Source organism: Curcuma longa, chromosome 11, assembly GCF_044706935.1.
Source record: "Curcuma longa cultivar G26 ecotype Majalengka, Jawa Barat chromosome 11, ITB_CL_G26_1.1, whole genome shotgun sequence".
Lineage (NCBI taxonomy): Eukaryota > Viridiplantae > Streptophyta > Magnoliopsida > Zingiberales > Zingiberaceae > Curcuma > Curcuma longa.
This window is the reverse complement of record NC_133871.1, coordinates 26,657,913-26,684,997: the sequence shown is the minus strand read 5'-3', so window position 1 is coordinate 26,684,997 and position 27,085 is coordinate 26,657,913. Positions and strand designations below refer to the sequence as shown.

General features: G+C 34.6%; 4 protein-coding genes across 5 annotated transcripts; 3 read left to right on the top strand and 1 right to left on the bottom strand.

Moving 5' to 3' along the window:
* Positions 1-283: 283 nt before the first annotated feature.
* On the top strand, positions 284-2,986 carry LOC141839427 (ras-related protein RABB1c-like). 2 transcript variants are annotated; one of them, XM_074727171.1, is made up of 7 exons: positions 312-341; positions 401-495; positions 927-1,066; positions 1,599-1,681; positions 1,748-1,952; positions 2,054-2,122; positions 2,673-2,986. In XM_074727171.1, the coding sequence occupies exons 2-7, from the start codon at positions 450-452 to the stop codon at positions 2,763-2,765; spliced, it is 636 nt and encodes a 211-aa protein (XP_074583272.1). In that variant the 5' UTR covers positions 312-341; positions 401-449; the 3' UTR covers positions 2,766-2,986. The 2 variants fall into 2 exon arrangements, with proteins under 2 accessions (XP_074583271.1, XP_074583272.1); XM_074727170.1 differs by having other exon boundaries at positions 284-495.
* A 126-nt stretch (positions 2,987-3,112) lies between these two features.
* On the bottom strand, positions 3,113-3,541 carry LOC141837477 (chaperone protein dnaJ 11, chloroplastic-like). The gene has a single exon (XM_074724867.1). It carries the CDS (start codon positions 3,539-3,541, stop codon positions 3,113-3,115), a length of 429 nt encoding a protein of 142 aa, XP_074580968.1.
* A 973-nt stretch (positions 3,542-4,514) lies between these two features.
* LOC141838148 (putative galactinol--sucrose galactosyltransferase 1) lies at positions 4,515-8,650 on the top strand. The gene is made up of 13 exons (XM_074725550.1): positions 4,515-4,809; positions 5,320-5,579; positions 5,700-5,790; positions 5,961-6,009; positions 6,094-6,185; positions 6,289-6,396; positions 6,512-6,646; positions 6,738-7,148; positions 7,242-7,383; positions 7,470-7,537; positions 7,621-7,755; positions 7,836-8,053; positions 8,132-8,650. The coding sequence occupies exons 1-13, from the start codon at positions 4,619-4,621 to the stop codon at positions 8,509-8,511; spliced, it is 2,280 nt and encodes a 759-aa protein (XP_074581651.1). The 5' UTR covers positions 4,515-4,618; the 3' UTR covers positions 8,512-8,650.
* A 9,073-nt stretch (positions 8,651-17,723) lies between these two features.
* Positions 17,724-26,873, top strand: LOC141838141 (serine/threonine-protein phosphatase PP2A catalytic subunit-like). The gene is made up of 11 exons (XM_074725542.1): positions 17,724-17,960; positions 19,531-19,587; positions 21,426-21,509; positions 22,756-22,827; positions 23,756-23,827; positions 24,003-24,043; positions 25,035-25,101; positions 25,377-25,568; positions 25,648-25,737; positions 25,820-25,927; positions 26,444-26,873. The coding sequence occupies exons 1-11, from the start codon at positions 17,862-17,864 to the stop codon at positions 26,507-26,509; spliced, it is 948 nt and encodes a 315-aa protein (XP_074581643.1). The 5' UTR covers positions 17,724-17,861; the 3' UTR covers positions 26,510-26,873.
* Positions 26,874-27,085: the final 212 nt, after the last annotated feature.

Here is a 27,085-nt window from a genome sequence, read left to right as displayed (position 1 = left end):
TAAAATTAATTTAAAAAATAAAAAAAATAAAATTAATTTAAAAAATAAAAATCATATATATATATATATATATAAGTAAAATAAAACAAAAAAACAAAAAAAAGGGTAAAACTGGCATTTGAGTGGGAGAGAGAGAGAGAGGATGGGGGGTGCGGTGTCAGAGGAGGGGGGAAAAGCAATTTACAACGTGTTTATAGCCCGCGGGTCCCGCTCGTGCGGGTTAGCCAATCGCAAACGAGGTGGGTTTTAAGTTAGCAGTTCCTACGGGATAAGAATTGCTCCAAGCTGGTTCGGGTGTCCACGACTCCTTTTCTTCTCTTCCAAGTTCTCCCTCTCTCCAGGTTCGATCTTGCCTTCTCTGCTCGTTGATTCCTAGCAATCGGTTGAGTTCGTCTTTTAGGATTTGATCGAGGAGGAGCTGGGATTGGCCGGTGGTGGATTCGAGGACGATGTCGTACGCGTACCTGTTCAAGTACATCATCATCGGCGACACGGGTATGTTTCTTCGTCGTCTTCCTATCTGCTTTTGCGATCGCATGATGTATACTCATGGTTTTGAAAAGGGACTTGGTGAACTTATTGTTGAAGGCAGGGTGTTATTGCTGGGATTGGTATGCTTTGATGGGATTCGATCATTTTTTTTGAGTTTTCGTCTGGCTAATGATAAGAGGAAGAACATGTGATTCTGATCATGAATTTTCAGTGTCCTATTTGCTTGATTTGCTTAGTTGTACGATTTGGTATGGCATTGATGAAAGAGTACGAGAATGCGTTTAGGATATTTTTATGCAGATTTGCCAAGGATCTCTTGTTATATACTTAAAAAAAAATTGTAACCACATATATTAAACATACATGTGTACATGAATTCATAGATGGTGCTGACTGGAAAAATGTGGCATTTTTCTCTGTATCTCTGTTTGCAGGAGTGGGGAAATCATGTCTTCTTCTGCAGTTCACTGACAAGCGTTTCCAACCTGTTCATGACTTGACAATTGGTGTTGAGTTTGGGGCTAGAATGGTTACTATTGACAACAAGCCCATAAAATTGCAGATATGGGACACGGTTAGTGTGTTTAGCTCCTTTTTCTATCCTGAACCAGCACTAGCAATGAAATTTGAGATTAATGCTTTTGGCCCTGAGAATGATTATCCAAATCATTTGACTTATGAAACAGAGTTTTGGTGAGATAGCCAATTTTTTATCAGCAACAAGGATATGTGTTGGTTCCTATCTATTTGAAGAGACTTAATATTTGGGTCCAATACGATATCTTTTAGAATAAAATGAATTTTTATAAGTGATGAAATGCATGCTTGCGAGGAATAGTGAACTTGGACTTGCATCTTGTGCTCCGGGCTATAATTTAGTTATCGTTTCAATCAGTATAAGCCATATGCCATATCTATTTGGGGTAGTTATAACATGATAATAGTGAACATATTGCAAAAAGTAATCTACAATTACCAAATACAAAATCAAAAGTAGATTAATACATTGAATGTTATAAAGTTTATTTAGAAAATTTAATCAGTTTATATGGATTTGTCTCATCTACTAGTTGATTCATCTGAATAAGGCTCTGGAAATTTTGCAGGCTGGGCAGGAATCTTTTCGATCAATTACAAGATCCTATTACCGAGGTGCTGCTGGAGCACTGCTGGTATATGACATAACCAGGTATATGTTCATAGGTTTTTTAATTAGATGGCTAAAAATGGCTTACTATGTTCAACTTTTCATCAGGAGGGAGACATTCAATCATCTTACTAGCTGGCTGGAAGATGCCAGGCAACATGCCAATGCTAATATGACAATTATGCTGATTGGTAACAAAAGTGACTTGGCTCACAGAAGAGCCGTGAGCACTGAAGAGGGGGAACAGTTTGCGAAAGAGCATGGATTAATCTTTATGGAGGCTTCTGCTAAAACAGCACAGAATGTTGAGGAGGTGAGTTGGATCCAAAGATTTTTTCCTTTCTGTATTATGTTTTCCTTGTTAAAGTTGAGGTTTCAAATTTGATTTGTTTTACGTATCTATTTTGTATCCAGGCTTTTATTAAAACTGCAGCAACTATATATAAGAAAATTCAAGATGGTGTCTTCGATGTGTCAAATGAGGTACCATTATAGAATTATCTTCTCAGGGGATATTCTGAAATTACTAATCTCTGCTGTTTGTTTCTTCTTTTGGTTTCTTTTTTATTCCCATGTTTGTACTTGCCTATAGAAAAATGGAATTCTAATTTGCTTTTTTTGGTTTTCTGGACTTGAGATCTGTTATAAATGCCTTATTTGCTCGAGCAAGAAAGGTTCCTATAACAGCAGTTTGTTCTTATCCTTTTCTTTTATTTCTACTCGTTGGTATATTCCATAGTTATTGTAAAACAGATTGTTCTAAATTCAGCAGATAAACTAAAAAATGCTGCTTCAATTTTGAAAACAAGGTATCGAAAGGGAACTATACCAGGCAAGAGCAATTTGAAGATCACTAAACATAGAACCTTATGTAGAGCTCAATAGAGGGATAAAATACTGTTTTTCATTGTCGCAAATACTGATTTACCCCAATGAGTTACATCATCAACCAGTTATTTTGTGGAGTCTTTCTTTTCCACTTCTATACAAATGGATCCTGAATTCTTCTTGTTTATGATTCACACTTTTGCAGTCGTATGGAATCAAAGTTGGATATGGAGGAATTCCTGGGCAATCAGGTGGAAGGGATGGCTCATCATCTCAAGCGAGTGGCTGTTGCAGTTGATCTTTTCTGATCTGATGTCCCCCGTTTTTATTTTGTTTAATCCAAGTAAATTGCGTGGTGCATTAATTTGTCGATCCAGAATTAAAATCCAATCCTGGAGCTTGCTCTGCCGTATGCACACTAGTACGTGGTATTGTGTAATCCTTCTGTACATGAATAATTATACCTCAGGTATGTCTACATGTTTAATTAATTTAATGATCGTGTATTTTATTCGTTAATTACGTATTGTCGTCGCCATTGTTGGATATATTTGTATGAAACAGACACAGATGCTTTTCACTAATCAAAATTAAAAAAAAAAAAAGAGCATGAAACAAATTTAACGTTTCCGGTCTAAGTAATTCCTACCAGCACTGATCCGTCTCCCACCTTCCGAACCGGGGACTGAGCCGGTCTGTGTCCGACCGACCAAGGCCGTCGGCCGGCGATCTCCACCGCTGCTGGGACAGGGACCAGTCGTAGCGCGCCCGGGCCGCCGGGTCCGCCAGCGTCTCGTACGCGCGGCGGATCTCGATGAAGTCCGCCGCCCCGCTGCCGCCTCCCTGCGGAGACGCGTCCGGGTGGAGCCGCTTGGCCATGGACCGATACGCCACCTTGATCTCCAGCGCCGTCGCCGTCTCCGCCACCTGCAGCACCTGGTATAGGCTCTTCGGCGCCGCTCTGCCGCGCCCGGCGGCCAAAGCCACCGCCACCATCGCCCGCGGTCGCCTGGAGACTGCGGGCTGTGCAGAAAGGGAAGATGCTCCGGCGAAAGTGGCCGTTACGGACGACATGGGCGAAGGACTAAGAAGGGATGAACAGGAACAAACGGATCTGACGAGAGCCTACTGGGAGCGGAATCGGTTATTTATAGGCGACGAAAGATTCGACGGAGGATCTTCTCTTCTGGAAGTGAATCCGACGAGTGCGTATCCAGGTGCTATATCACATTTCTTTTCTTTTCTTTTTTGGGAAACAAAAAGCAGGAGCGCACATCGATTGGGATTAAATCCGCCGGGCAGCTGTTTCCCGCGAATCAGATGCCATTTCCGTACAAGCAGATGTACGTCAGGGTTAGATTGCGTGGGGGCCGCACGCTCATTTAAATTATTATCATCATTTAATTTTTTTTATTTGTATTAATGACTTGTCCATATGGGCGCGTTATATTTTTAATGTAACAATCAAATTAAATCGAATTTTACGAGAAATTATCATCTTATCTTATCACCTATAAATATGATCCATTTTCTTTTATTATAATTAGATTAAATATTATACATAATAGGAATTTCCTCACGAAGCACTTGATGCTTAACCTAACTGCTATCATTTGATTACGTGACGATAATTATGAAAAAGGCATTACGCGTTAGGAGAGTTTGTTGCGGGGCTCCTCGTCCTTTCCCAACAAATTCCACGTCGGATACAGCGCAGCGCTTCCTCAGTGGATCAGCGCCTCTTCGTGACTGCATTAAAAAATATCGATTAATTTAGTCAAAAATCATATTCATTTATTTATAAATTTATAAATTATTTTTTATTTTAATTTATTGAATTTAATTAAATAAAAAATTTTAAAAACGAAATCGAATTAATTGATATAATTATTTTTTAAAAAATAAAATTTTAAAATAATAGAACTGAATTTTTAAATTCTATTAGTTCGATAGATTTATTCTATTTAATAGAACTTTTAATCGATTCACTTCACGATCCTATTTAATGGGAAGCGCGCCACAGATCTGATCCATCCAGCGAGGCCGCCCTCCGCCGAAACCCGCTGCCACCTCCGACTCCTCCGCCGAAGCCCGCTGCCACCTCCGACTGGTGCCGCCGCCTCTCCTTGTGGGAGAGAGAGGGGGTTGAGGATGACGGTAGGGGCGGGTATTAGCGTTTCGGATGGGGATTTGGTCGTGTTGGGGACGAAGATCCTGTCCCAAGTAAAAGAGAATGTGCTCCTCTCGCCGGCGAGCAGGTGCGGGGTGATTAATGCCGCTTTCGTTGGCGTCCGACCGGAGCGTGGCGGGAGTCGCAATGTCTTTCCTATCGGGAAGCTTCTGTGAGTTTGTTTTCCCCCTTTTTGTCGCCGAGAAGTTCATGTGTCAGGTTCCGTAAGTTTCTGCTTGGTGCTCCTCCTTTGAGGTCCCTCCTCATTCGCTGCAGCATCATTATTCTTTTGAGACAGATTTTTCTGATCCTCAGCTTTTATCCATAGGAATTGAATAATTCGGGGTTTTTCACTCTCCAAATCTATACCTTCATCTATATGGACAGTTTTCTTCACAAGAATTCAGTTCATAAAAGGCACCTGAGCTCGCATTAGGAAGAACAATAGTCGTTGCGTTATCATCTCACATCTTTTAAGTTCTCCTTTTACATTTTGTTGGATTTTGTAAGGATTCCTTGATGGAAGAATTCATGTGCTTCTCTTGAATTTCTTTGTAAGAACTACAAGTACTTGAATTTGTTGAGTATTTCGTATCTATAATCAAGAGAAGACGCGCCTAATGTCCTACATAGGTTCTTCATGAAATTTAATGTTGATAATCTCCGAGTCTTTGGATTACAGGGATTTGCGGTTTATGTGTACATTTCGGTTCAAGATGTGGTGGATGACTCAGAGGATGGGATCTTTTGGACGAGATATCCCATTCGAGACCCAGTTTCTGATTGTTGAGGGCACTGATCCTTCTCATTTCGGAGAAGGAAGTGAGGATAGTATGGGCCAAACTGCAGTCTATACTGTCTTCTTACCGATCCTTGAAGGTGCCTTCAGAGCTGTGCTCCAGGGCAATGCCAATGATGAACTAGAGATTTGCTTGGAAAGTGGTAAGCAATCTGTCAATTTCTTTGCTAAATATTTCAATTTATTGATAAATCTGTAGAAAATTCTTTGCTCTGTAACTGGGAAGGTTGGTGTACCTTTGATTTTGCCATATGAAATTTCAGGTGACCCTGCTGTGGAGGTATTTGAAGGTTCCCATTTGGTTCTAGTGGCAGGTGGCTCAGATCCATTTGAGGTTATTAGAGGGGCAATCGAGTGAGTATTTACTAAATTTTCTCTGGTCAAAATATTTTAGGTACTTTATGAGATGATATTTTACTCCATGAGAGAAATGAGTTCATTCTTCTTCTTCAAATCAATAGCAAAAAATGGAGCTAGAATGTAGATCTGGATTTACTTACAACTTACTTTGTTGTGCTAAACAGGATAGTTGAGAAGCACCTGCAGACATTTTCACATCTAGAGAGGAAAAGGGTAAATGATCTCTCTCGTTAGCTAGTATATATATATGCTCCTTGTAGTAGTTCTGTTTTCTCATGCTGTGTTTCATTCTGGAAGATGCCAGACATGTTAAATTGGTTTGGCTGGTGTACATGGGATGCATTTTATACTGATGTAACTGCCGAAGGGGTGAGACAAGGACTAGAAAGGTGCAGTATGCAGCTTTGTTCTTACCTACATGCTTATTCAAATGCTATGTGAATGAACTGTACAGTGTTTTACCATTTATTGAATATATTTGATAATCTCCAGCTTTGGGAAAGGCGGGATTCGTCCAAAATTTGTCATAATTGATGATGGTTGGCAGTCAGTAGCCATGGACTCTACTGGGATTGCATCTGAATCAGACAATGCAACAAAGTATGTAATTTAACTTTTATTTGTTTGGTTTTGACATGGTTCTAGTTTGGCTCTGATGTTTTCCTTTTCGACATTGCGGCGTTGTGAGATTAATTATTTTTTGTTCTATTTTTAGTTTTGCAAATAGACTTACACATATCAAGGAGAACCACAAGTTTCAGAAAAATGGAAGAGAGGGGAATGGCAATGAAGATCCTGCAAATGGGCTAGCACATATTGTCACAGAAATGAAGAAAAAACATCAAGTGAAGTAAGATATCTTTAGATTGTTATATTACAAGCTTGTTTTACATTTTTAAGTGAATTAAATTATTTGATTTCGACTGCTACTTATTCAACAGATACGTTTATGTGTGGCATGCGATAACTGGATACTGGGGTGGCTTAAAGCCAGGCGTTGCTGGAATGGAACATTATGATTCAAAGATGCAATATCCTGTTTCATCGCCTGGAGTTCGGTCTAATGAAAACTGTGATTGTTTGAACAGCATGATAAAAAATGGCCTTGGCCTTGTCAACCCTAAGAAAGTCTATAGTTTTTACAATGAGCTTCACTCGTATCTCGCATCAGCTGGGATTGATGGAGTTAAAGTAGATGTACAGAACATTCTTGAAACGCTAGGAGCAGGTCATGGTGGAAGAGTAAAGCTAGCCAGGAAGTACCATCAAGCTTTGGAAGCCTCTATTGCTAGAAATTTCCCTGACAATGGAATTATATCGTGCATGAGCCACAACACTGATAATTTATACAGGTAAAATTCTTAGTTTCTAGCTTCTCATGGAAAAGGGTTTTTTTTTTTTCCAAATTGCTGATTGGCAAACAACTTTGTGCAATCTCTATACAGCTCGAAGAGAACAGCTATTATAAGAGCTTCTGATGACTTCTGGCCAAGAGATCCAGCTTCTCACACAATTCACATTGCATCGGTTGCATATAACACTGTTTTCCTTGGAGAATTCATGCAGCCTGACTGGGATATGTTCCATGTAACCAAACAAAAACTTTAGCTTTTATCATTATCTACTAGAACATTTCATGTGTTTGATTCTCGCGGCTTGTGCCTTTCTTCCAGAGCCTTCACCCTATGGCCGAGTATCATGGAGCTGCACGAGCTGTTGGAGGTTGTGCAATTTATGTGAGGTGAAAATGTAGCAATGCAATTTCTTTTTTTTTTTGTGAGAAAACAAAGAAAACTTTTATATTGATCTTGCTTTTTGATGCAGTGACAAACCTGGGAATCATGATTTTGATTTGTTAAAGAAGCTTGTGCTCCCAGATGGATCAATCTTGAGGGCGAAACTTCCAGGGAGGCCTACAAGGGACTGCTTGTTTTCGGACCCTTGTAGGGATGGCAAGAGGTGAAACTGTATTTCATATGAGTCCATGGCACTCTATAAATAGAATATCTTCTTACAAATTGGTGCTCCTTATTATGCAGTCTTCTGAAAATATGGAATTTGAATGACTATACTGGAGTTATTGGGGTCTTTAATTGCCAAGGAGCTGGTTGGTGCAAAGTCGGGAAGAAAAACCTGATCCACGACGAAGAGCCTGACACGATAACCGGCTTTGTTCGTTCCAAGGATGTAGATTACCTTCCAAAGGTCACTGATTCTGGCTGGAATGGTGATTCAATTATCTATTCTCATCAAAAAGGTATGCTATTATAGTTGTCTTGAGGAAAAAAAATTTCTTCTTCTCCATGAAGTTTATGGATTCAATATGCTTTTGTAGGCCAATTGACTTATCTGCCAAAGAATGCATCATTGCCAATTACATTGAAATCTCGTGAGTTCGATGTCTTTACGGTTGTTCCTCTGAGGCATCTACCAAATGGGGTTTCTTATGCTCCCATTGGATTAGTGAAGATGTTCAATTCTGGTGGAGCCATCAAGGATTTAGCTTATGAATCCACAAGAAATAATTCAGTCATATCTCTGAGAGTACGCGGGTGTGGCGACTTTCGGTTCTATGCATCAGTTAGTCCTTCGAAAATAACCGTAGGCTCCAACCGAGTCGAGTTCGCATACCATAAGGATCATTGTCTGGTAACATTTTGCTTAGATATCCCACAAGATCATTCATACATGTGGAACATAATTGTTGAGTTTTAAATCCCTTGATTGGGAGGCACAATTGTAATGCCTGTGTTGTAAGTATATCCTTCCACTGTTTCACATAGATTTAAAGAAAAGGGTGGATGATGAAAATGAATCCTTCAATCTCATTTAAAATTAACTGGATTATTAATTGATCAAATGTGCAATTAATATATAAAATAAGCTACTAGTATTAAGTAAATTAATAGGATATAATTTAATTAATTAATGGATGTTTTCAAGTAAATTAACTGAATTACTATCGGTCGTTAAATTAACGACCGAACTTTAATCGGTCGCTAAATTAGCGATCGATATTTAATCGGTCGTAAATTTGAGATCGAAATTATAATTCGGTCGGTATTTAGCGACCGAATTTATATTTCGGTCGCTAAATTAGCGTTCAAAAAATAATTAATCCGGTAATTTTAGAAGTGTACGACAAGAAAAGAATTTAGCGACCATTTTTTTTCGGTCATTAATGTTTAGCGACCGAACTCTAATTCGGTCGCTAAATAGCGATCGAACCGAATTTCAGTCCGCGATTTCAGTCTCGCTAAAATAGCGATCGAACTTATTTCGATCGCTAATTTAGATTAGCCGAATTTTAGAAGTGTACGACAAGAAAAGAATTTAGCGACCATTTTTTTCGGTCATTAATGTTTATAACTCTAATTCGGTCGCTAAATAGCCAAACTTATTTATTTCGATCGCTAATTTAGCGACCGAATTAGAGTTCGGTTGCTATTTTAGCGATCGAATTTGGTTCGATCGGAGTTTTGGTCGCTAAATAGCGATCGAAACCAGTTTTGGTCGCTAAATCGCTAATTTATTTTCTTAAAATTTTTTTCCTTTACTTCCTCCCGAGCCCTAAAGACCCGCCGCACGCCTTCTCTCCGCTGCGCCCCTTTCTCTCCGCACGCCTTCTCTCTCCTGCACCCCTTCTCTCCGCTGCCGATCTCTCCAATTACGACGAATTTGTTTGCGATTTTTTAAATTGGTCGCTAATCGATCGTTAATTGGATTTAATGACCAATTAGCGATCGAAAATTCGGTCGCTAATCAATATTATTTATGTAGTGTAAGTTGTTCATACACAAGAATCCAAAGAAAAGAAGCAAGATAAAGAAGTAAGCGAACACATACCGACATAGTGCGAGAAGGGTTCAAGCTCCGTGATGTCCCCAGTGTCGGTGAGCTCGAGGGTCGGCGCCAGCACGAGAACCCTCACCGGCACGAGATCCCTCGCCGGCACCAGCAGCTGCTGCTACATCCTCCGGCGGTGGTAGCGCACCGCAGCAGCGATGACGGCGCAGGCGGTGGAGATGGCGAGGAAGCGGCAGAGGAGCAGCTTGGGCCTCCCATCAGCGAGCAAAGCCATAACTGGGCCGGAGAAGGTTATTGGAGTATGTTGTAAGAATCGGAACAGATACAGAAGAGATATATATAGAGCATTTGGGAATGAGAGAGCCGTGAAGGCCGCGAACGTAGTACGGCAGACGTATCAACCTATGGGAAGTCGACACGTAGGTTATCTCACTGTAAAGGGTAAAGCGGAGTAGGTTAAAGTCTGATGAGACTAAATAAAATAATGTCGATAGGACTATGGCTGCGGTGCGTTCACCGACGAATCAGCCGACACAGATCGAGCGAAGGATAAATGTGTAATTATGTAATCGGATTCGGATCACTTTTTTTCAAACCCTTCCAAATAGAATCCGTCCGCCCGTAAATTGCCAGAGTAGTCATCTCTCGTTTCATTGATCAAAGTATGTTTAGGTGTTTGTATTAGAAAAAAACGAAATGTTTACTTAAATAACTTCATTAATTTGCAATTGCCAGAGTAAAATCCCTATCACTTACGTGTAAATAATTTATATAATATTTGAGAAATAAAATAATAATTTTAGTCAAATCTATTATAATAATATTAAAATAAAAATATTATTCATGAAATTTAAATAATTTTGACCATGATAAATATTATTTTCGATATAATATTATTCAAAACCTTTAAAATTTAAATTATAAATTCATCTTAAATAAGTTGTAATAGCTACTAAATAATTTCTATATGTTATAGTAGCTAGTTATTTGTTAATTTCTATATGTAGTAACAGTTACTAGGTAGTTTCTATACAATATAAATTTTAAACACATCACACATTATAGTAGCTATAGGTAGCTACTATAACAATGTTGATTGAGGAATATTTTTGAAAACAAATTATTGAAGAGCGTTCATTTAACTTTAATTAAAAATGAGATATTCATATAATGATTTTATTAATGATGAATGCTTATTTAATTTTTACTAAAAGAACTTTCTTATTGTTTTTGTTATTAAAAGACATTGAACAAAAATAAAATAATATTTGTCATCGTTATTTAACTATAACTTATATATACTGTAACTCTGAATGGAGGTGAAATAACTTCCACACTACCTCTTCTTTGTTGTCGTCGTGGATATTGACGATCGCTATTTAGTGATCTTAATTTAAGATGGTAACTCGGCATCTCTAAAAAGTTGATTAAAATTATTAATTATAAATTATTTGTATAAAAATATTTTAACTAGCATAATTGCGTACACTTCTAGGCAATATTTGTTTAAAACACGGATTAATTATTTTTTGATTTATGTTTTTTAATTATTTATTTAACTCAATTTTAAATTAACGATTCTACGTTTCATCATTTAATATCAGAATTGCATTTATAGAAATATTATTAATTATTTCATATGAGTCCATGGCACTCTATAAATAGAATATCTTCTTACAAATTGGTGCTCCTTATTATGCAGTCTTCTGAAAATATGGAATTTGAATGACTATACTGGAGTTATTGGGGTCTTTAATTGCCAAGGAGCTGGTTGGTGCAAAGTCGGGAAGAAAAACCTGATCCACGACGAAGAGCCTGACACAATAACCGGCTTTGTTCGTTCCAAGGATGTAGATTACCTTCCAAAGGTCACTGATTCTGGTTGGAATGGTGATTCAATTATCTATTCTCATCAAAAAGGTATGCTATTATAGTTGTCTTGAGGAAAAAAAGTTTCTTCTTCTCCATGAAGTTTACGACAATATGCTTTTGTAGCCCAATTGACTTATCTGCCAAAGAATGCATCATTGCCGATTACATTGAAATCTAAAGTTCGGTCGTTAATTTAATCTACCAATGGGGTTACCTCCCATTGATTAGTATGTTCAATTCTGGTGGAGCCATCAAGGATTTAGCTTATGAATTCACAAGAAATAATTCAGTCATATCTTTGAGAGTACGCGGGTGTGGCAACTTTCGGTTCTATGCATCAGTTAGTCCTTCGAAAATAACTGTAGGCTCCAACCGAGTCGAGTTCGCATACAATAAGGATCATTGTCTGGTAACATTTTAATTTGCTTAGATATCCCACAATATCATTCATACATGTGAAACATAATTGTTGAGTTTTAAATCCCTTGATTGGGAGGCACAATTGTAATGCCTTTGTTGTATTTATACATTTCATTATTTCCAATCTCATTTAAAACTTACTGGATTGTTAATTGATTAAATGTGCAATCAATATATAAAACATCCATTAATTAATTAAATTATATAATTTAATTAATTAATGGATGTTTTCAAGTTGTAAAATTTAGATGGGAATTTTAAAATAATCTATTTTTTAGCAATTCAATTTTTTTAATTTTGCAAACAGAATTGCTTTAAACATGCTGATGCCGAATTAGAGGCAATCAAAACTTCTATTAAATTAAAATAATCAATTTAATTGAAATAATTCAGATTGATTCAGTTCATTTTTATTTAAAATATCAGTTATTTAGATTAAATTGATTCGATTTGAAATTTTGAAAATCAGTTAAACCGACTAAATTAAAATTTTTTATTAATTTTAAAAATTTATTAAATCGATTAAGTTTTTATTAAAAAATTTAAATATATATTTTAAATTAAAAAAAATAATTAATTTGATTTTATATTGGTTGACTTATTCGATTTTAATGATAAAATTCGATCTATTCGTATGGTAAAAAAGTTTGACTTATTGGAATAGTTGAATTTGATATCTTATGTTTAATGATTTGATGATATATAAAAAAAAAATATATATATATATAATCACATAAATTTTAAAATGGAAAACTCTCACAACAGAATTTGAAATGAAATTATATTGAAATATTTTCAGATTGAACCAAAAATAGAAATCGGTATATTTGGAAGACAAATTATATGATTTGATAAATTAATTACCAAATTCTGTATCGTGAAATATCCTGAATCACGTCCATATTTTGCAGTTCCTAATTAACATTTATTCCTTCGTCAAATTAAACTTAATTATCTGCGGTATCGAAAACACAATTATTAATTAATCATTTTAATTTGCAGCTATATATATTTCTTAATTGCGATGAGGACGGGGAGATATCGAAGCAGAAGAAATTAATAGGCAACTGCTTCGCGTCGCGTCGCAACCTCCATCAATTCCGTCCTCCAAACAAGTACTTATTTATAGTAACTTCGATATTCCGATCGACGACGGACCGGGCGATGAGCAGAAGCAGCAGCAGCAACAGCAGGAAGCGAGGACGAGATCAGGAGGTCGATCAAAATGATAGAGAAGCATTCTCGGCTCCGGCGGCGTCGGAGAAGAGGGACGCCGGTTTAGAGGCTGCTGGCGGGGTGCTCCGCCCGGTGGGGATCTTCGAGTTCCCGTGGGAGTTTGATAGCAGCAGCATTTGGAATCCCCACCGTGTGTTCTTTACGTCCCTCGTCGACGGCTGCTCCGCCTCCATCGGAATCCCCGGCGACCGCCTGTTCGCGGTCGGCCGCAGCCTCCTCGGCCTTTTCGACGATGCAGCGCCGTCCGACGATGAGACCGACGTCGCCGTCGCTGATTGTGATTGTGACGTCTGGAGCTACGTCCTCCGGCACCCGCTCCGATGGCCTTCTTGAACGAATTTCGTGGACGAATTAGCGCCCTCCTTGATTGTGACGCCTGGAGCTACGTCCTCCGGCGGTCGCTCCGATGGCCTTTTTTGAACGTCGACGAACTGTATAATGAAGTAACTTCTCTTTCTCCCTCAATCGTTCATTCATTAAAACAAAAAAATATATTATTTATTTATTTATATCAGAGCCGTCAATTATTTATTTAAATTATGTTTAGAATGGTAGAATTTTGAGCACCGTCTTGAAACCCTAAGCATAAAAAATATATATATTTAAAATTTAATAATTTTATAAAAAATAAATATTAATTTTTATATACATTTGGTTTTTAGTTTTTGAGATGCAAATTTATTAATTAAAATTTTATAATCAAATTTTGATAATATTTTTCAATTGATAAAATTACTAAATTATTTATTTTTTAAAAAATATTGTTGAGTATAGATAAGTTTATTAATTTTACTTTTGAAAATTTCTTTTGTGCCGGTCGGAAATTTTCTATTAGTTATGCATGCATTGGAAAATAAAATTTTATTTTTTATAAGATTTAGTATTTATTTCAAATGTTGTTTTTAACTTTGAATTATTTTTTATTTTGAAAATAAATCTAAATCATCATTAATTAATATTTTAAAAATTTTCAATTGTAAATTTGCCTCATTCAGTGATCGAGTCTCATGGGGATTCACTTTTGATTTTTATTTTTCTTAAATTGTTAGGGTTTACGAAGGAATAAAGAAACTTAATCGTTGCTTTGCGTCGGAGATAATATTTAAAACTTCAATTGAAAGTGTCATCTCATTCGCATAAGAATAAGGGATTCACATACGGTCATACCCGATGATGATGTTAGATAATTCAATCTGATCAAAAGAATATTGAGGAGGGCTTTATGATAAAGTCTTTTTTATATAATATTGATTTTGTTGTAAAAAAAACTGATTCGATGATTTAAAATTTATATATACATATGTCATTGAGAAGCAATTAGAAGTAAGAGCTCCATGACTTTAAAAATAAATTTTTTATATAAAAATCTAAGTAATTAAACAGTTCATTTTAGTTTGTCGATCCTATTTTGTATCATGAGAAGAGAGCATTATTAAAATTGTAAATTTAGTGTTTTGTTTATTAAGATTTTGTTTAAAAATATTGAATTATTTAAATGCATATATATATATATATATATTATAAATCTAGATATATAATTTTTTAAACAGACTAATCTAGTAGGAGATGATTAGAACTGAGTATTCAATTAAAATCAAATCGAATCGAATTAAATTAACTGAAATCAAATCGAACTAAATTTTTTTAAACTGATCGAACTGATCAATTTTCCAAATAAAAATCTAATAAATAAAATATCGAATAATTTAATAAAAATCAAATTAATCGAAATAATTAAAATTTTTAATTATTATGAAAATTTTATCAATTAATTAGAAATTTATAAATTACTTATTTAAAAATTCAAAAAATATTTTTTTATTTAAATTAATTCGATATTTGATTTGACTAAATAAAAATTTTAAAACCAACATCAAAATTGAACTGAATTAATTAAATTAATTATTTTCTTTAAAAAATAATAATAATTTTAAAATAATCAAATTAAAATTTTAAATTTAATCAGTTCAATCAATTTATTCAATTTAATTAAATTTTTATTCACCGATGATCATCTCTGTCTAAAAATCAAATTGTGAATGTTTGAGAACCGTTGGAACGCTACCACTGCCTCTAACCCGAGGGGGAAATGTATATACATTTAGTTTGTTAACTCTAGTGGATAAAATTTATGAATTATTTTTTTTCCATAAACAACGTGCAAAATTTATAAATTTGTAAAAAAATTACTAAACAAATAAAAATTACACCAATAATCAATTTCATTGTAGCTACTTTATTTCCTATTATATATATTTTATTTTATATTTAAATATTTTTATCATTATTAATTATTGTTTTATTTTTTAAAATTAATATGTACTTTTATTATAGTCTTAAATTGAAAGTTTTTTTTTCTCTTGGGGGCACACTGCAGTGATAAGAGACAAGAATAATTCTCATATAATAAGGATTAGAGCTGTCAAACATGTCAATCCATGGCGAGGCGGGCTAATCCATGGCGGACCCATCATATGGCGGGATGGGGCGGGTTAACCCACCAATTTGGCGGGTTGGGAAATCACCAACCCAATCCAACTCAAGGCGGGCCACGGGTTAGGCGGGCCAACCCGCGGGTCTGTTAAAAAATATTAAAAATATTAAAAATTTTAAATTTGAAGTATAATTTAAATTGATTAAGTTGAAAGTTTTAAGTTTGAATTATAATTTTTAATTTTAAATAGATGAAATCCACTAATTCATTAAGTTTTATACTTTAATTTTAAAATAAATAAATAAACTTTCTCAACCCGCGGGCCAACCCAAACCCGCCGCGGGCCAACCCACGCGGGTCGTGGGCCTAGGCGGGCCAACCCACCTCAATCCATCTTAAAATGGATTGATAAAATTTTAACCCAATCCGCCTAAATTTCTTGGCTGGGCGGGCCAACCCGACGGGCCTAACCCAACTTGACGGCTATAACAAGGATACAAATTTTATATTAAGTATTTCTGAATGCATATAGAGTTCTAATCACTAATGATATTAGGGTGTCATAGGATTTATTTGCACTTTTCAAATTTATTTGGTGGTCAATTTATAGAGCTGGATTATCTACCTTTTGATTTAGTCGAAAAAAATTAAAAATATTTATTGATCAATTATGTATATATTCATATAAAATATAAAAAATTAAATAAGATTAAATTAAGAGCTAGACAAAAAGTGTTATCTAATGAATATTTTTTTTGATAGAAGCGCCATTTTTAGTGTCACGGTTCTTTTCTATATATTATCAAAAGGCACTTATCCCATATTAGTACATCTTATTTTTTTAAATTATTCTTATTTTTTTATAACTATTATAAATACAAACATTAATACATCGTGGATGGTTCAAATATCGATTTAAAACTATTCACGTGCACGCTCCTCGAAAAGAATAGCACGGAGAGATGAAAAAAATATGAAAAAGTACTAAAAAAAGAGTTAGAATGGCTTCGGGGTCCCGACAAATCATTCCGACGCTCAAGTTAGTAAGATTCGACGCGAAAAAGGAGTTTAATGATCTGAGAGAAATTAGGATTGATATGTGTATACCTGTATCCATGGGCATGAGTTACTTTTTTACAATAGTTGATCAAATATTATAATATCCGTTTAGGAAATATTTTAAGATATTCGTTATAATTTTTTAGGAAGATTTTGAAATATTTATTTAAGAAATATTTCAAGATATTTTTCTTATTTTTTGGATGAACTGATTTTAGGATTTTTTAATTTTAAAAATGAATCGGTCTTATAACTATATCCTTATTTATTATCGTCCCGTCCTATCATAACATTTTAATTCTAATTAACATAAATAAACTATATTATAATAGTTAAGTTCACAACAATTATAATATAGACATTCAACATCGATCAATATTATATTATAATAAATATTTTAATTTTAATCAATACTAATAATATTGTATTATAGCAAATATAGCTCATAATTTTTTATAATACCATGTTTTATCTCTAATTAATATAAATCAATTTTATATTATAATAATTATGAATCATATATTATAATATAAATAATTTATTCTAATTAATATTAATGTGTTATGTTCTAACTTCTAACGGCTCTAAAATTATAACGACTACGCCAATATTAAAAATAAGATGCGGAGATAAAATGAAAAATCCTTTTGATAATAAATAAAAAACAAACATTTCTTCGACAATTTCAATAAAAAGGCTCTATTTAATTTTTGCCCAATATTTTTGATCATTAAACATATTTTTTAACAATGCAATATTTACACGCCTAACATTATTCTACGAAAATTCATTATCATAAATTTCGTCTACTCTTGCCGGGGCACATGATCTAGGCATCTAGCTCCGAGAAAGTAGTTCTATTTTAAGAGAATCAGAGTTCAACCATGCCCAGAACAGCATTCAGGAAAAAGAATCATTGGGAAGCCTATCGTATATGGGACCATGTTTATTTGCTTTTTCTTACGATCGTTTAGCACATATTGTGCTCGTCAGATTTCAGCTAATCCGTACCTATTTCAGCAACATTTTTTTTTTATTTTAAAATTTCATTTTCGGACACAAATATATGGGTGAAAGATCCAGATATTTTCCTCCCTTCGATTCTTTTCCCCACCATTTCTTTCCCTTCGCTCGCTGTCGCCGAGGGAGATTTAGTTTCAGAGGAAGAGCGAGGGAGTTGGGCTCGCAGGGGGCGTGTGGATCTTGTTAGGGTTTGGATTCAAGGAGGAGAGAAGAAATGAGCGCGAACACAGTTCCTGCGCCGCCCAGCTCCCATGGCAACCTCGACGAGCAGATCGAGCAGCTTATGCAGTGCAGACCACTGTCGGAACAGGAGGTTGGATCTTTTGGTGGTTGTTTTTTGTCCGTTTCAGATAGAGTCGAATCTTCGTGGATCTTTATGAATCGGAGTTTTTTTTTGTTAGTTTGTTAAAACAAATCGGAGTTCTTTGCAGGATATCCGGTAATATAGAGGATTTAGGGCTCTTCCATTTGATGGGGGGTCTCGTTTCCTACGAGTTTAGGTTTATTTCTCCACTGCATGCCGGATCTTGTAAATAATAAAAACGATAGTATCAGAGTTTCAATTATCAGTTTGTTTTCTTTTGATACAAGTTGATTGTTATTTATATTTTGCTAATATAACGCACGCCTCTTGCATGAGGGTCGAAATGTTATTATAATTGTTAACATGATCTATCATCCAACAAAAAATTACACTTATTTCCTTAAGAAAGTATTCGATGCACCCTGGTCTGCAAATCACTGCATCACATACAAATGCACAGTTGCATACTTCTTGGTCATTAATGGATTCAGCTATTATAATATAATCTATTAGCTAAATCCAACTGAATGCCTTGCCTTAGGATAAACTAGTGAGAAGATGATGTATTTGGTTCATCTTTTAAGTTAATTGAATACAAAGATCTGATGAATGAGAAGGGAAGATATCTCTTTCTTATGTCTTCTTGCATTCTCATGACCCTTGAAGCAATGAGGAAAGTAGCAAGTTCTGTTAATTGGTTCAAAAAATATATATTATAGTATAATTAGTTTAAACAAATAAGCCCTTTTAAGTTTATAGCTGCAGATCAGTTATTTTATAAATAAGAGGTGTCTTATTTTCTTCAATAGATTTAAATAAGAAGAATTATTGTAGTAGTAATTTTTTATAAACTAAGTTTATAGGTGCAGATCAGTTATTATTGACTCAATAGTTGTATATTTGTAGGAAAACTATTCAATTGGATCCAAGGTTGGAAGGTATTAGCCTGAGACAATTGTGTAGAAAAATAAATGATAGAAGGTGCTTTGTATAAATTTACAGGATTAAATGAATTCAGACAGAGAAATCTCTATCACCAATTATTGCACATCGTGACATCAACTAGAGATCTGGCATTCTCTCTCATCCAATACTAGGACATCTTGAGATATGGCTTATCCTCACAGATGACCTCCCCATATATTTTTAACCATGATCACTTATCTGCTGCTGTAGAACCTTGATTGGAAAAAAAAAGATATAAGGACGATTATTTACAAATAAGATGGCATTGGGGTCAAGTTTGGTATTAGATTTAGCTGCTAAAGCACCAAAAGATAATTAGCTATCTCAACCATCATAGAAGAGAGTGAGATTTTGCATAAATATCATGTTTTTTTGTCTAATACTTTTACTGTTCTAACTCACTTTTAATACTTATACTGTTTCTAACTCACTTTTATTCCTTTTAACTAACAAGTAAGAAAAGTTGCCTAGATATGCCAGGTGAATCAAGTCTTTTTTAATTATGTTTAGACACAGCTATCTGTATTTCGTAGCTTTTACCAAGTAATCATTTCAATTGTTGCAAGCCATTGTGTTGACATTCTTCAAATTTGATTTTGCTATTGTTGTATAGGTTAGAGCCTTGTGTCAGAAAGCCAAAGAGGTATTGATGGAAGAAAGCAATGTGCAGGTGAGGAATACTTTTAGGCAACATCATGGATCACATGCTTCTTTTTTCTTTCAATATATCTTTGAATACATTGTCTGTATATTTTGATTTTGCTTTGACAGTTCAACTTTCGCAAGTTTTGTCTTCTTTAAAATAAATCTGGGGTTCTTTTTAATTTTCTTTGTCAGTATCACATTCTATGTAGACTAAGAAAATTCTGATAATGCCTAAATGCAAGCTAAAATTGATAGTTGAGAAAATTGTGACCAAAGTGTATTCATGATAATTGGCCAAATTACTATCATATGATCGGAACTTGGTTAGATCTCATTGGTTAGGCAATTCTTATATAATGGTAAGAGTAGTAACGAGTTGCATGGCAAAATTTTGTTTAATATGTGGTGTTCTACTTTTAGGAAGTTATGATATTATAATTGGATGTGGGATTAATGTCATGACAATTTGATAGAAATTATCCACAACCATAATAATAATAATACAATAAGCAAATATCACACAACCTAGATATGCATTTTATACCTTTCTCAATTAATAGAACAAGCCTATAAAGTGTAAACAAAATCATATTGTACAAGGAAGGAAAGCGCTAAATAGTTTTGACAAAAGAATAAAATGCAACAAGATGTATAGTAACAAAATGGTAAATGAGATGAACGCTAGGTAGAACATGAAAACAAATCCCGCTTTTCAGCATGTTAGGGGCAATCTCTCAGCAACTTTATACATTGTCTAAAACCAACTAAAACTCCAAAATCTGTCCTTTCCTTGCATGTAAAATTGGAGGTCATTGGAAATGTGAAGTAAACATAAATTGTTAAGTGGGTAAATAGGAAAAATGTATATGAATTATAATCTTAATTAAAAATCCACCAGTTCAAATGAGTCATAATTCTCATTTCAATTTTAGGTATCTACTAGAGTATGGGCCATATGTAGAATACATGACCATGTCTCTGTGGCATCCAGGACTCTGATAAAAACTAGTCCTAGAGATTTGTATTTTTTTCTCCATTTCTAACAACCATTTGTCTCCTTTAGGATTTTCACCCTTAAGTGTTATTCCACCTGTGTAAAGGAGGTTCATGGATACTACTGTAGCTATAGTACTTTTTCAATTTAAAAGGTGGCTGTATTTTAATGAGTTTGATTTGGGTGGATCTGTGATGCATCATTATTACTCTCTTGCTAAACAATTATCCTGCTTGGGTTGTCTTTGACTGTGGACTGTGGAACTTTCATGCAATATTGGAGAGAAGGGAATATTGATGATCAGTTTATCTTATGCAAAAGAACCCATGTTCAAATTGCAAAGAGAATAAATTTGTGCTAATCTATTGAGGCTGTTTTTTTCCTATGCAATGCACCTCCCAATGCAACTCAGGAATATATGCAGTTGCTCGGGTCATCTTAACACTATATATTATTGTCCTTAAATGCACTCTATACTTTTTTGTCATTGGTATGTGATCTAATCAAATGCTATGTTCTGGACATCCTGCTTATATCAATATATATCAAGTCCAAATGATTTTCAATAACTGTTACAGTGTAGATGAATATTAAGATTTTTTTAAAAAAATCATATTTAGTAACAGTTATCTTTTGTATGGCAGTTTTATTTACCCTTTCATTGGTCTTGATTGTGATTTTTTGATTCCCTTGACATGTAAGCTATACTCTTCATTTTTACTTCTAATACACTCACCTCTAATATACTCAATGGAATGATTAGACCCATTTAGTTGACCTCAATAGTTGGGGCACAAAGCTTATTTTGTTGTATAGTTGACATAATAGGTAGGGATCACTGCTAATGCAGCTACTTAACCTTATTGCAGCCAGTGAAGAGCCCTGTGACAATATGTGGTGACATCCATGGGCAATTTCATGATCTGGCAGAGCTGTTTCGAATTGGAGGCAAGGTACTACTATCTTTGATGGTTGATGAACAATAGCAATAAATCATTTCATTGGTTAAGTCTTCTTGTATACTTGGGTCAAAATTTGGGATGTAAAATGAGGGAAAGAGTTTATCTCTCGTTTTCTTTATAGCATATTAAAAAGACAATGGAGAAGGTGAGGGAACTATTATGCCTGCATAGATGATCCAATGCAATTCTTGATAATTAAATACATGATTTCGGGAAAAATTATTAATTCATCACAATGAGTAACAATTAACTTAATTTTATTGCGCATATCTCTTTTGAATATTGTAATATTTGTAGTTAATATATGAAATTTGAATTTTTGCATTTGCAAATGCACAAATTTTCAGCTTTCAAAGAGGACAATGTGAATCGGGTAGGATGTTCTCCACAACTGGATTTATATAATCTTTTTGCCTTTCCTCACCCCAGCCCGGCCACATCATGCCCCAGAGATTATTATGTGACCCAACATGCCTTGCCCCACCCAACTTATAGTGCTTGACAAGGACAGTAATTCATTTTCACCCTAAGGGATGACAACTTGGCCTAATGTGTGATAAAGAGGTCACGTCTCATTGAGCAACAACTCATTATTTCTAATCCCGGACTTATTTAATCAATGGATCAATGCCTTTAATACGAATCCATTAAATTAAATTTATTTTAATGTTAATATATTATAATTTAAATTTATAAATTTATGAACTTAGGTAAGTTTCTAATACAAATGTCTATTGATAAATTTAGATTCATGTGTAAGGATAAGAGACTAGAGTTCCTATTTATAAATTATACATATAAATTTTATATTAAATATTAATTGATAAACATATTATACAAGTCATCACCAGTCAACTTACAAAACTTGAATGTGGTCTGCTCATTTATGGGTCATAAATGGGTTATAACCTAATCCATTTAACTTAAACCTAGAATCATCATGTGGTGCAAACGAGTTGTATCATCTTTTTCCACCCTCCCTGACCTGCTCTGTTGTTATCCCTTCTGTGAAGATGAATAAGGTCCATGATGATTTCATTCAATGGAGTCCCAAATCCTCGAGTGTATATATCTTTGTAATCAATTACTTAAGTCAAACTTTTTTTGACTGATTATATTTAAGTGTGCAAATATGCTATCACACACAGCAAACTTCTTAAGTATACTCACTGTTCTATTTAAATATGATAAAACAACTTTTGCAACATCTGGTTGATTCTCTTTCCATTTTTGTCAGTGTCCAGATACAAACTACTTATTTATGGGTGATTATGTGGACCGTGGGTACTATTCTGTCGAAACTGTTACGGTAAGAAATTGTATATTTGTTTTACTATAGATTATTTTGTTTTTCTGTCTACATATGATGCCACTTTTCTCCTCTATAGTATGGTAAGATCACAATGTCTATGGGGTACTTAATTTGTACACAATGAATATATCACTTTCTAGGTATCTCATATGAAAACATCATCATGATCATCAAGCTTTGTTAGTCCCAATTATTTGAGCTTGGTTATATATCCTTTTGTGGTACCTCTATGCAAGGTTATATTTTTTAACATTAATCCATCAAAAGCAAACTTTTTTGCCTGTAGTTGTTTGGAGGATAATTATGATGACTTTTATACATGCATATTTATGTTTGCCTTTTCTTTCTCATTGAAGGGTAAGTATGTTTCAGCTGCTGCTCCATATGTATGTGCATGTGAATATATCATGCACTTGAACTTCAACCTAGCAGTCAATACTGTTTAAAGTATTCCTTGCTTGGCACACTAAATTTTGAGTTAACAGAACCTCTACTTCTTTTTCTTGTTGTCTATCTCTGCCACGACTTACAAGGCCACTTGTTGGCTTCAGCCTAGAGAGTAATTTTTTTAAAAAGTTAGTCTTGTGAGCTTTATTGATTTTTTCCTGCCTGAAACCTGCTACTTTCTATGTGATTTTCCATGCTGTCCTATGACTACTAGTAATACTAGTCATCCACGATGATAGGTACCTGGAACCATACTTTAATCTTCTAATGTTTTGTTGAGTACGTTCATATTTTTCCATCTCAATTATATGTTGCATGATTTAACATGACTTATATTGAATTCAAATCAAACATTTTTTTATTGCAATGATATTAATTTTCTTTCATTTCCCTTGCGACATTATGGTTTTTAATTGTTCTATAATTTAAGACACTTGATGAGTATCTGATGTATTGAACTGACCTATTGGCAATTAAGCTTTTGGTGGCCCTCAAGGTTCGATATCCTCAAAGAATTACCATTCTCAGAGGAAATCATGAAAGTCGTCAGGTACACATGTCAATGCATTTCTCAAATAACTCAATGTTTTTCATTTTTTTTGATGGAAGGACTATAGATTAACAGGTGATAAACAACTGACTAATGAATATTTGTGGATCTTTATTTTTTTGTTTCAAATATATTGCCCCTGTATCCAAACTAAATCTGTGGTATCACATTGCAGATTACTCAAGTTTATGGATTTTATGATGAATGCTTAAGAAAGTAAGTTCTCACCTTTTTGCCTAGGTTTCACCTTCATTAATATCCCATGTTTACTCATTTATCTCACACTTGGCTATGCCTAACATTTTTTTCTTAATTTTCATCATATTCAATGACAACTTGTGGATTTGTGTGTGTAATTCACGTTCAACATGGATTGCTTATGTACTTGTTCCATGTTTGTCATTAAAATAAAAACTTTACTAACTAAAATCTCAAGTCAATATCTCCTTACTAGATACTTGTGAAATCGTTAAATGTTCTAGCAAGTAGTTCACACTTCTCTGGTTGTTTTTCACTTCTTTTTCCCACTGACTAGGTTGTTCTGATTAAAAGAAATTACAAGAACAACTACCCATAAGTATCAAGTATCAACTATTTGAAATCAGCTGCATGGATCTTATTGCTACATTGAACCCATAAGGTGGTTCTGGTTGTTCCGGATTAAGTGATTAATTAATGGACCTTTTGAAGTGACACTTCTTGTACAAAATGTCCTTGGTTCAATGTGTTGTTCTTTGTGGGTGTTTAATATTAGAATGAATATTTAGCTATAATACTTCCCATCTTGCAGCAAGATAACAGATATTGGCTAAGCTGCAGGTGCATATATAGTAAGGGTCCATTTACTTGGATGGAAGATATGAGGGCAGGAAGGAAAGAGTCACGAAATTACACATGGAGCTCCATTATTTATGTATATCTTTTTGTCACTTTTTCTGTTCTTTCTTCTATGTTCCATTCAAGTAAACAGACCCTAAATGTCTCATCTTTTCCATCACAATCGAATTTGTAAAGCATCTCTATTTTTTACCATTCATAGTCATCAAGCATGAAAGTCAAATGTTTAATCATCGTGTTATGTATATTTTTTGGATCTATTGAAAGCAAAACTATTAAAAGTAAACATCAGGCATATCAATTTTATCTTGTTCTAGTTTTGTAGCTATTTGTTCTACTTCAGTTCTTTAAGTTGTTTTCTTTCATACAGATATGGCAGTGCAAATGTATGGAAGACCTTCACTGATTTATTTGATTATTTCCCATTGACAGCCCTGGTTTGTACTTTAAACATTGTCAACTAATTCCTGGTATTCCATATTTATTCTGCATGCTATTATGTTGGGTTAGCCTGTTCGGATTCACTTTGATATTGGCATTTATTGCTTCACAACATAAGAAATATAGTTCCTGGAATTGATGCTTTTTATAGGTTTTGTTATCACACCACGATTCATTGATGATGATGATGAATATACTTGTTGACCCTATAACTATTACCTCATGAAAACAGCTACCTAAATTTAATAACAACCTCTTTTCTGTTTTTCAGGTTGAATCAGAAATATTTTGCCTGCATGGTGGGTTATCTCCGACTATTGAAACCCTTGATGGCATACGGAGCTTTGATCGTGTTCAAGAAGTTCCACATGAGGGAGCTATGTGTGATCTTTTATGGTCTGATCCTGATGACAGATGTGGTTGGGGCATTTCTCCTCGTGGTGCTGGATATACATTTGGTCAAGTATGGCTTTATGTTTTTGGTTTCTTATGATTGTGATAGCTTGTCTTTACTTGGCAACTTTGGGTAATTTCAATCTCAGGATATATCCGAGCAATTCAATCATACTAATAACCTTAATCTGATAGCCAGAGCACATCAATTAGTCATGGAAGGATACAACTGGGGACATGTACTTACCTATTTTATTTTATTTTATTTTGATTTTTTTTGTTCTGCTCAATTTTTCTTATGGTTGGTTTTATTCCAAATAGGACCAAAAGGTGGTTACTATATTCAGTGCCCCAAATTATTGCTATCGGTGTGGAAATATGGCTGCCATCCTGGAAGTTGATGACTGTAAAGGTCATACATTCATTCAGGTAAATGTATATCTATTCTATGTTAGTGTGTTAAAGTTGATATTGCTTTGTGATTTATATTATTATTCATCTGAATGTTGTCGATGGTAATAATGATAGAAATATGTTCATCACTCTCTAAAAGTTTGGGCATTTAGATTAGGAAATCAACAAATTGATGCCATGAAAATTTGCCAATTACACCATAAAATCATTTTCACTTTTTTTTATAATAAATTTTTTGTGCAAATACTGTAAAAGTTACCCTGGTTGCTCGAAATTATCACCAACTAATGAGGAAGTCCGTTGGGTTTCTTTGTTTTCAGCCAAATTCTGCAGGTGGGACAATTACAATATCGATTGAGTTCCACAAAATAATGTCATCCTTAATTGTCAATGCTCAACGAATGTGATTACTCACTGTTTCTGTATTGAATCTGCTGAGAGTCATGTAGTCATTATCTATTCGTCATCCTAATTGATTTTGTAACTGGATAATCAACAACCTTCATAATAAATGTGGCTTTTCTTTTGCAGTTTGAGCCAGCCCCCAGGAGAGGAGAGCCTGATGTGACTCGCAGAACTCCCGATTACTTTCTCTGAGTCTGCTAATTAGGAGTTACATTCTTGATCTCTCACAGCAATTACTGCTCGCTAATCTGCCTTGTGGTTGCAGACATTTCAGATCCTATGACCAACTCAATATTTGTATTCCAAACTGCCAGAACTTAGTGGTTTGGATCGAATCTATGTAGATTCATGTTGAAAGCGGCACGTCCCAGTCATGCAATTCCTTCCCATAGCTTTCTCTCTCTATTTATTTTTCAGTTTTTAAATCCTGTAGAGGGTTCGATTCAACTTGCAGACTGCTTTAGCAAATTCATAGATTCAGTTAACCTTTCAGTGCTTGTCCTTGAATTTCTGTACGTTACAATGACTTGTCTTGGTAGAATAACATAACGCTATAACCTGGCTTCCTTCTCTCGGTATTATCGTCTTCTGTGCAACGCGTGGCTGAAGTTGATGCTTTTTGATTAGGTTGAAACAGTCTAAATTAAATGTGTTACCCAGCAAGAAGTCGACATTGAATAGAATTACACATTAGATTTTATTTCTCAAAAGAGGTAGAGGTAAGTCTTTTGGAGGCATGTTGAAATACTTTAACTGGAAATCACAATT

Bases quoted from the DNA above. Each gene is read 5' to 3' on its own strand.
- LOC141839427 (XM_074727170.1), top strand. From the start codon at position 450: ATGTCGTACGCGTACCTGTTCAAGTACATCATCATCGGCGACACGG. The intron at 1,682-1,747 runs GTATATGTTCAT...ACTTTTCATCAG, and splicing joins CTGGTATATGACATAACCAG to GAGGGAGACATTCAATCATC. The intron at 2,123-2,672 runs GTACCATTATAG...ACACTTTTGCAG, and splicing joins TCTTCGATGTGTCAAATGAG to TCGTATGGAATCAAAGTTGG.
- LOC141837477 (XM_074724867.1), bottom strand. From the start codon at position 3,541: ATGTCGTCCGTAACGGCCACTTTCGCCGGAGCATCTTCCCTTTCTGCA.
- LOC141838148 (XM_074725550.1), top strand. From the start codon at position 4,619: ATGACGGTAGGGGCGGGTATTAGCGTTTCGGATGGGGATTTGGTCGTG. The intron at 6,397-6,511 runs GTATGTAATTTA...TTCTATTTTTAG, and splicing joins GAATCAGACAATGCAACAAA to TTTTGCAAATAGACTTACAC. The intron at 7,756-7,835 runs GTGAAACTGTAT...CTTATTATGCAG, and splicing joins CCTTGTAGGGATGGCAAGAG to TCTTCTGAAAATATGGAATT.
- LOC141838141 (XM_074725542.1), top strand. From the start codon at position 17,862: ATGAGCGCGAACACAGTTCCTGCGCCGCCCAGCTCCCATGGCAACCTC. The intron at 22,828-23,755 runs GTAAGAAATTGT...TTGGCAATTAAG, and splicing joins ATTCTGTCGAAACTGTTACG to CTTTTGGTGGCCCTCAAGGT. The intron at 25,928-26,443 runs GTAAATGTATAT...TTTCTTTTGCAG, and splicing joins AAGGTCATACATTCATTCAG to TTTGAGCCAGCCCCCAGGAG.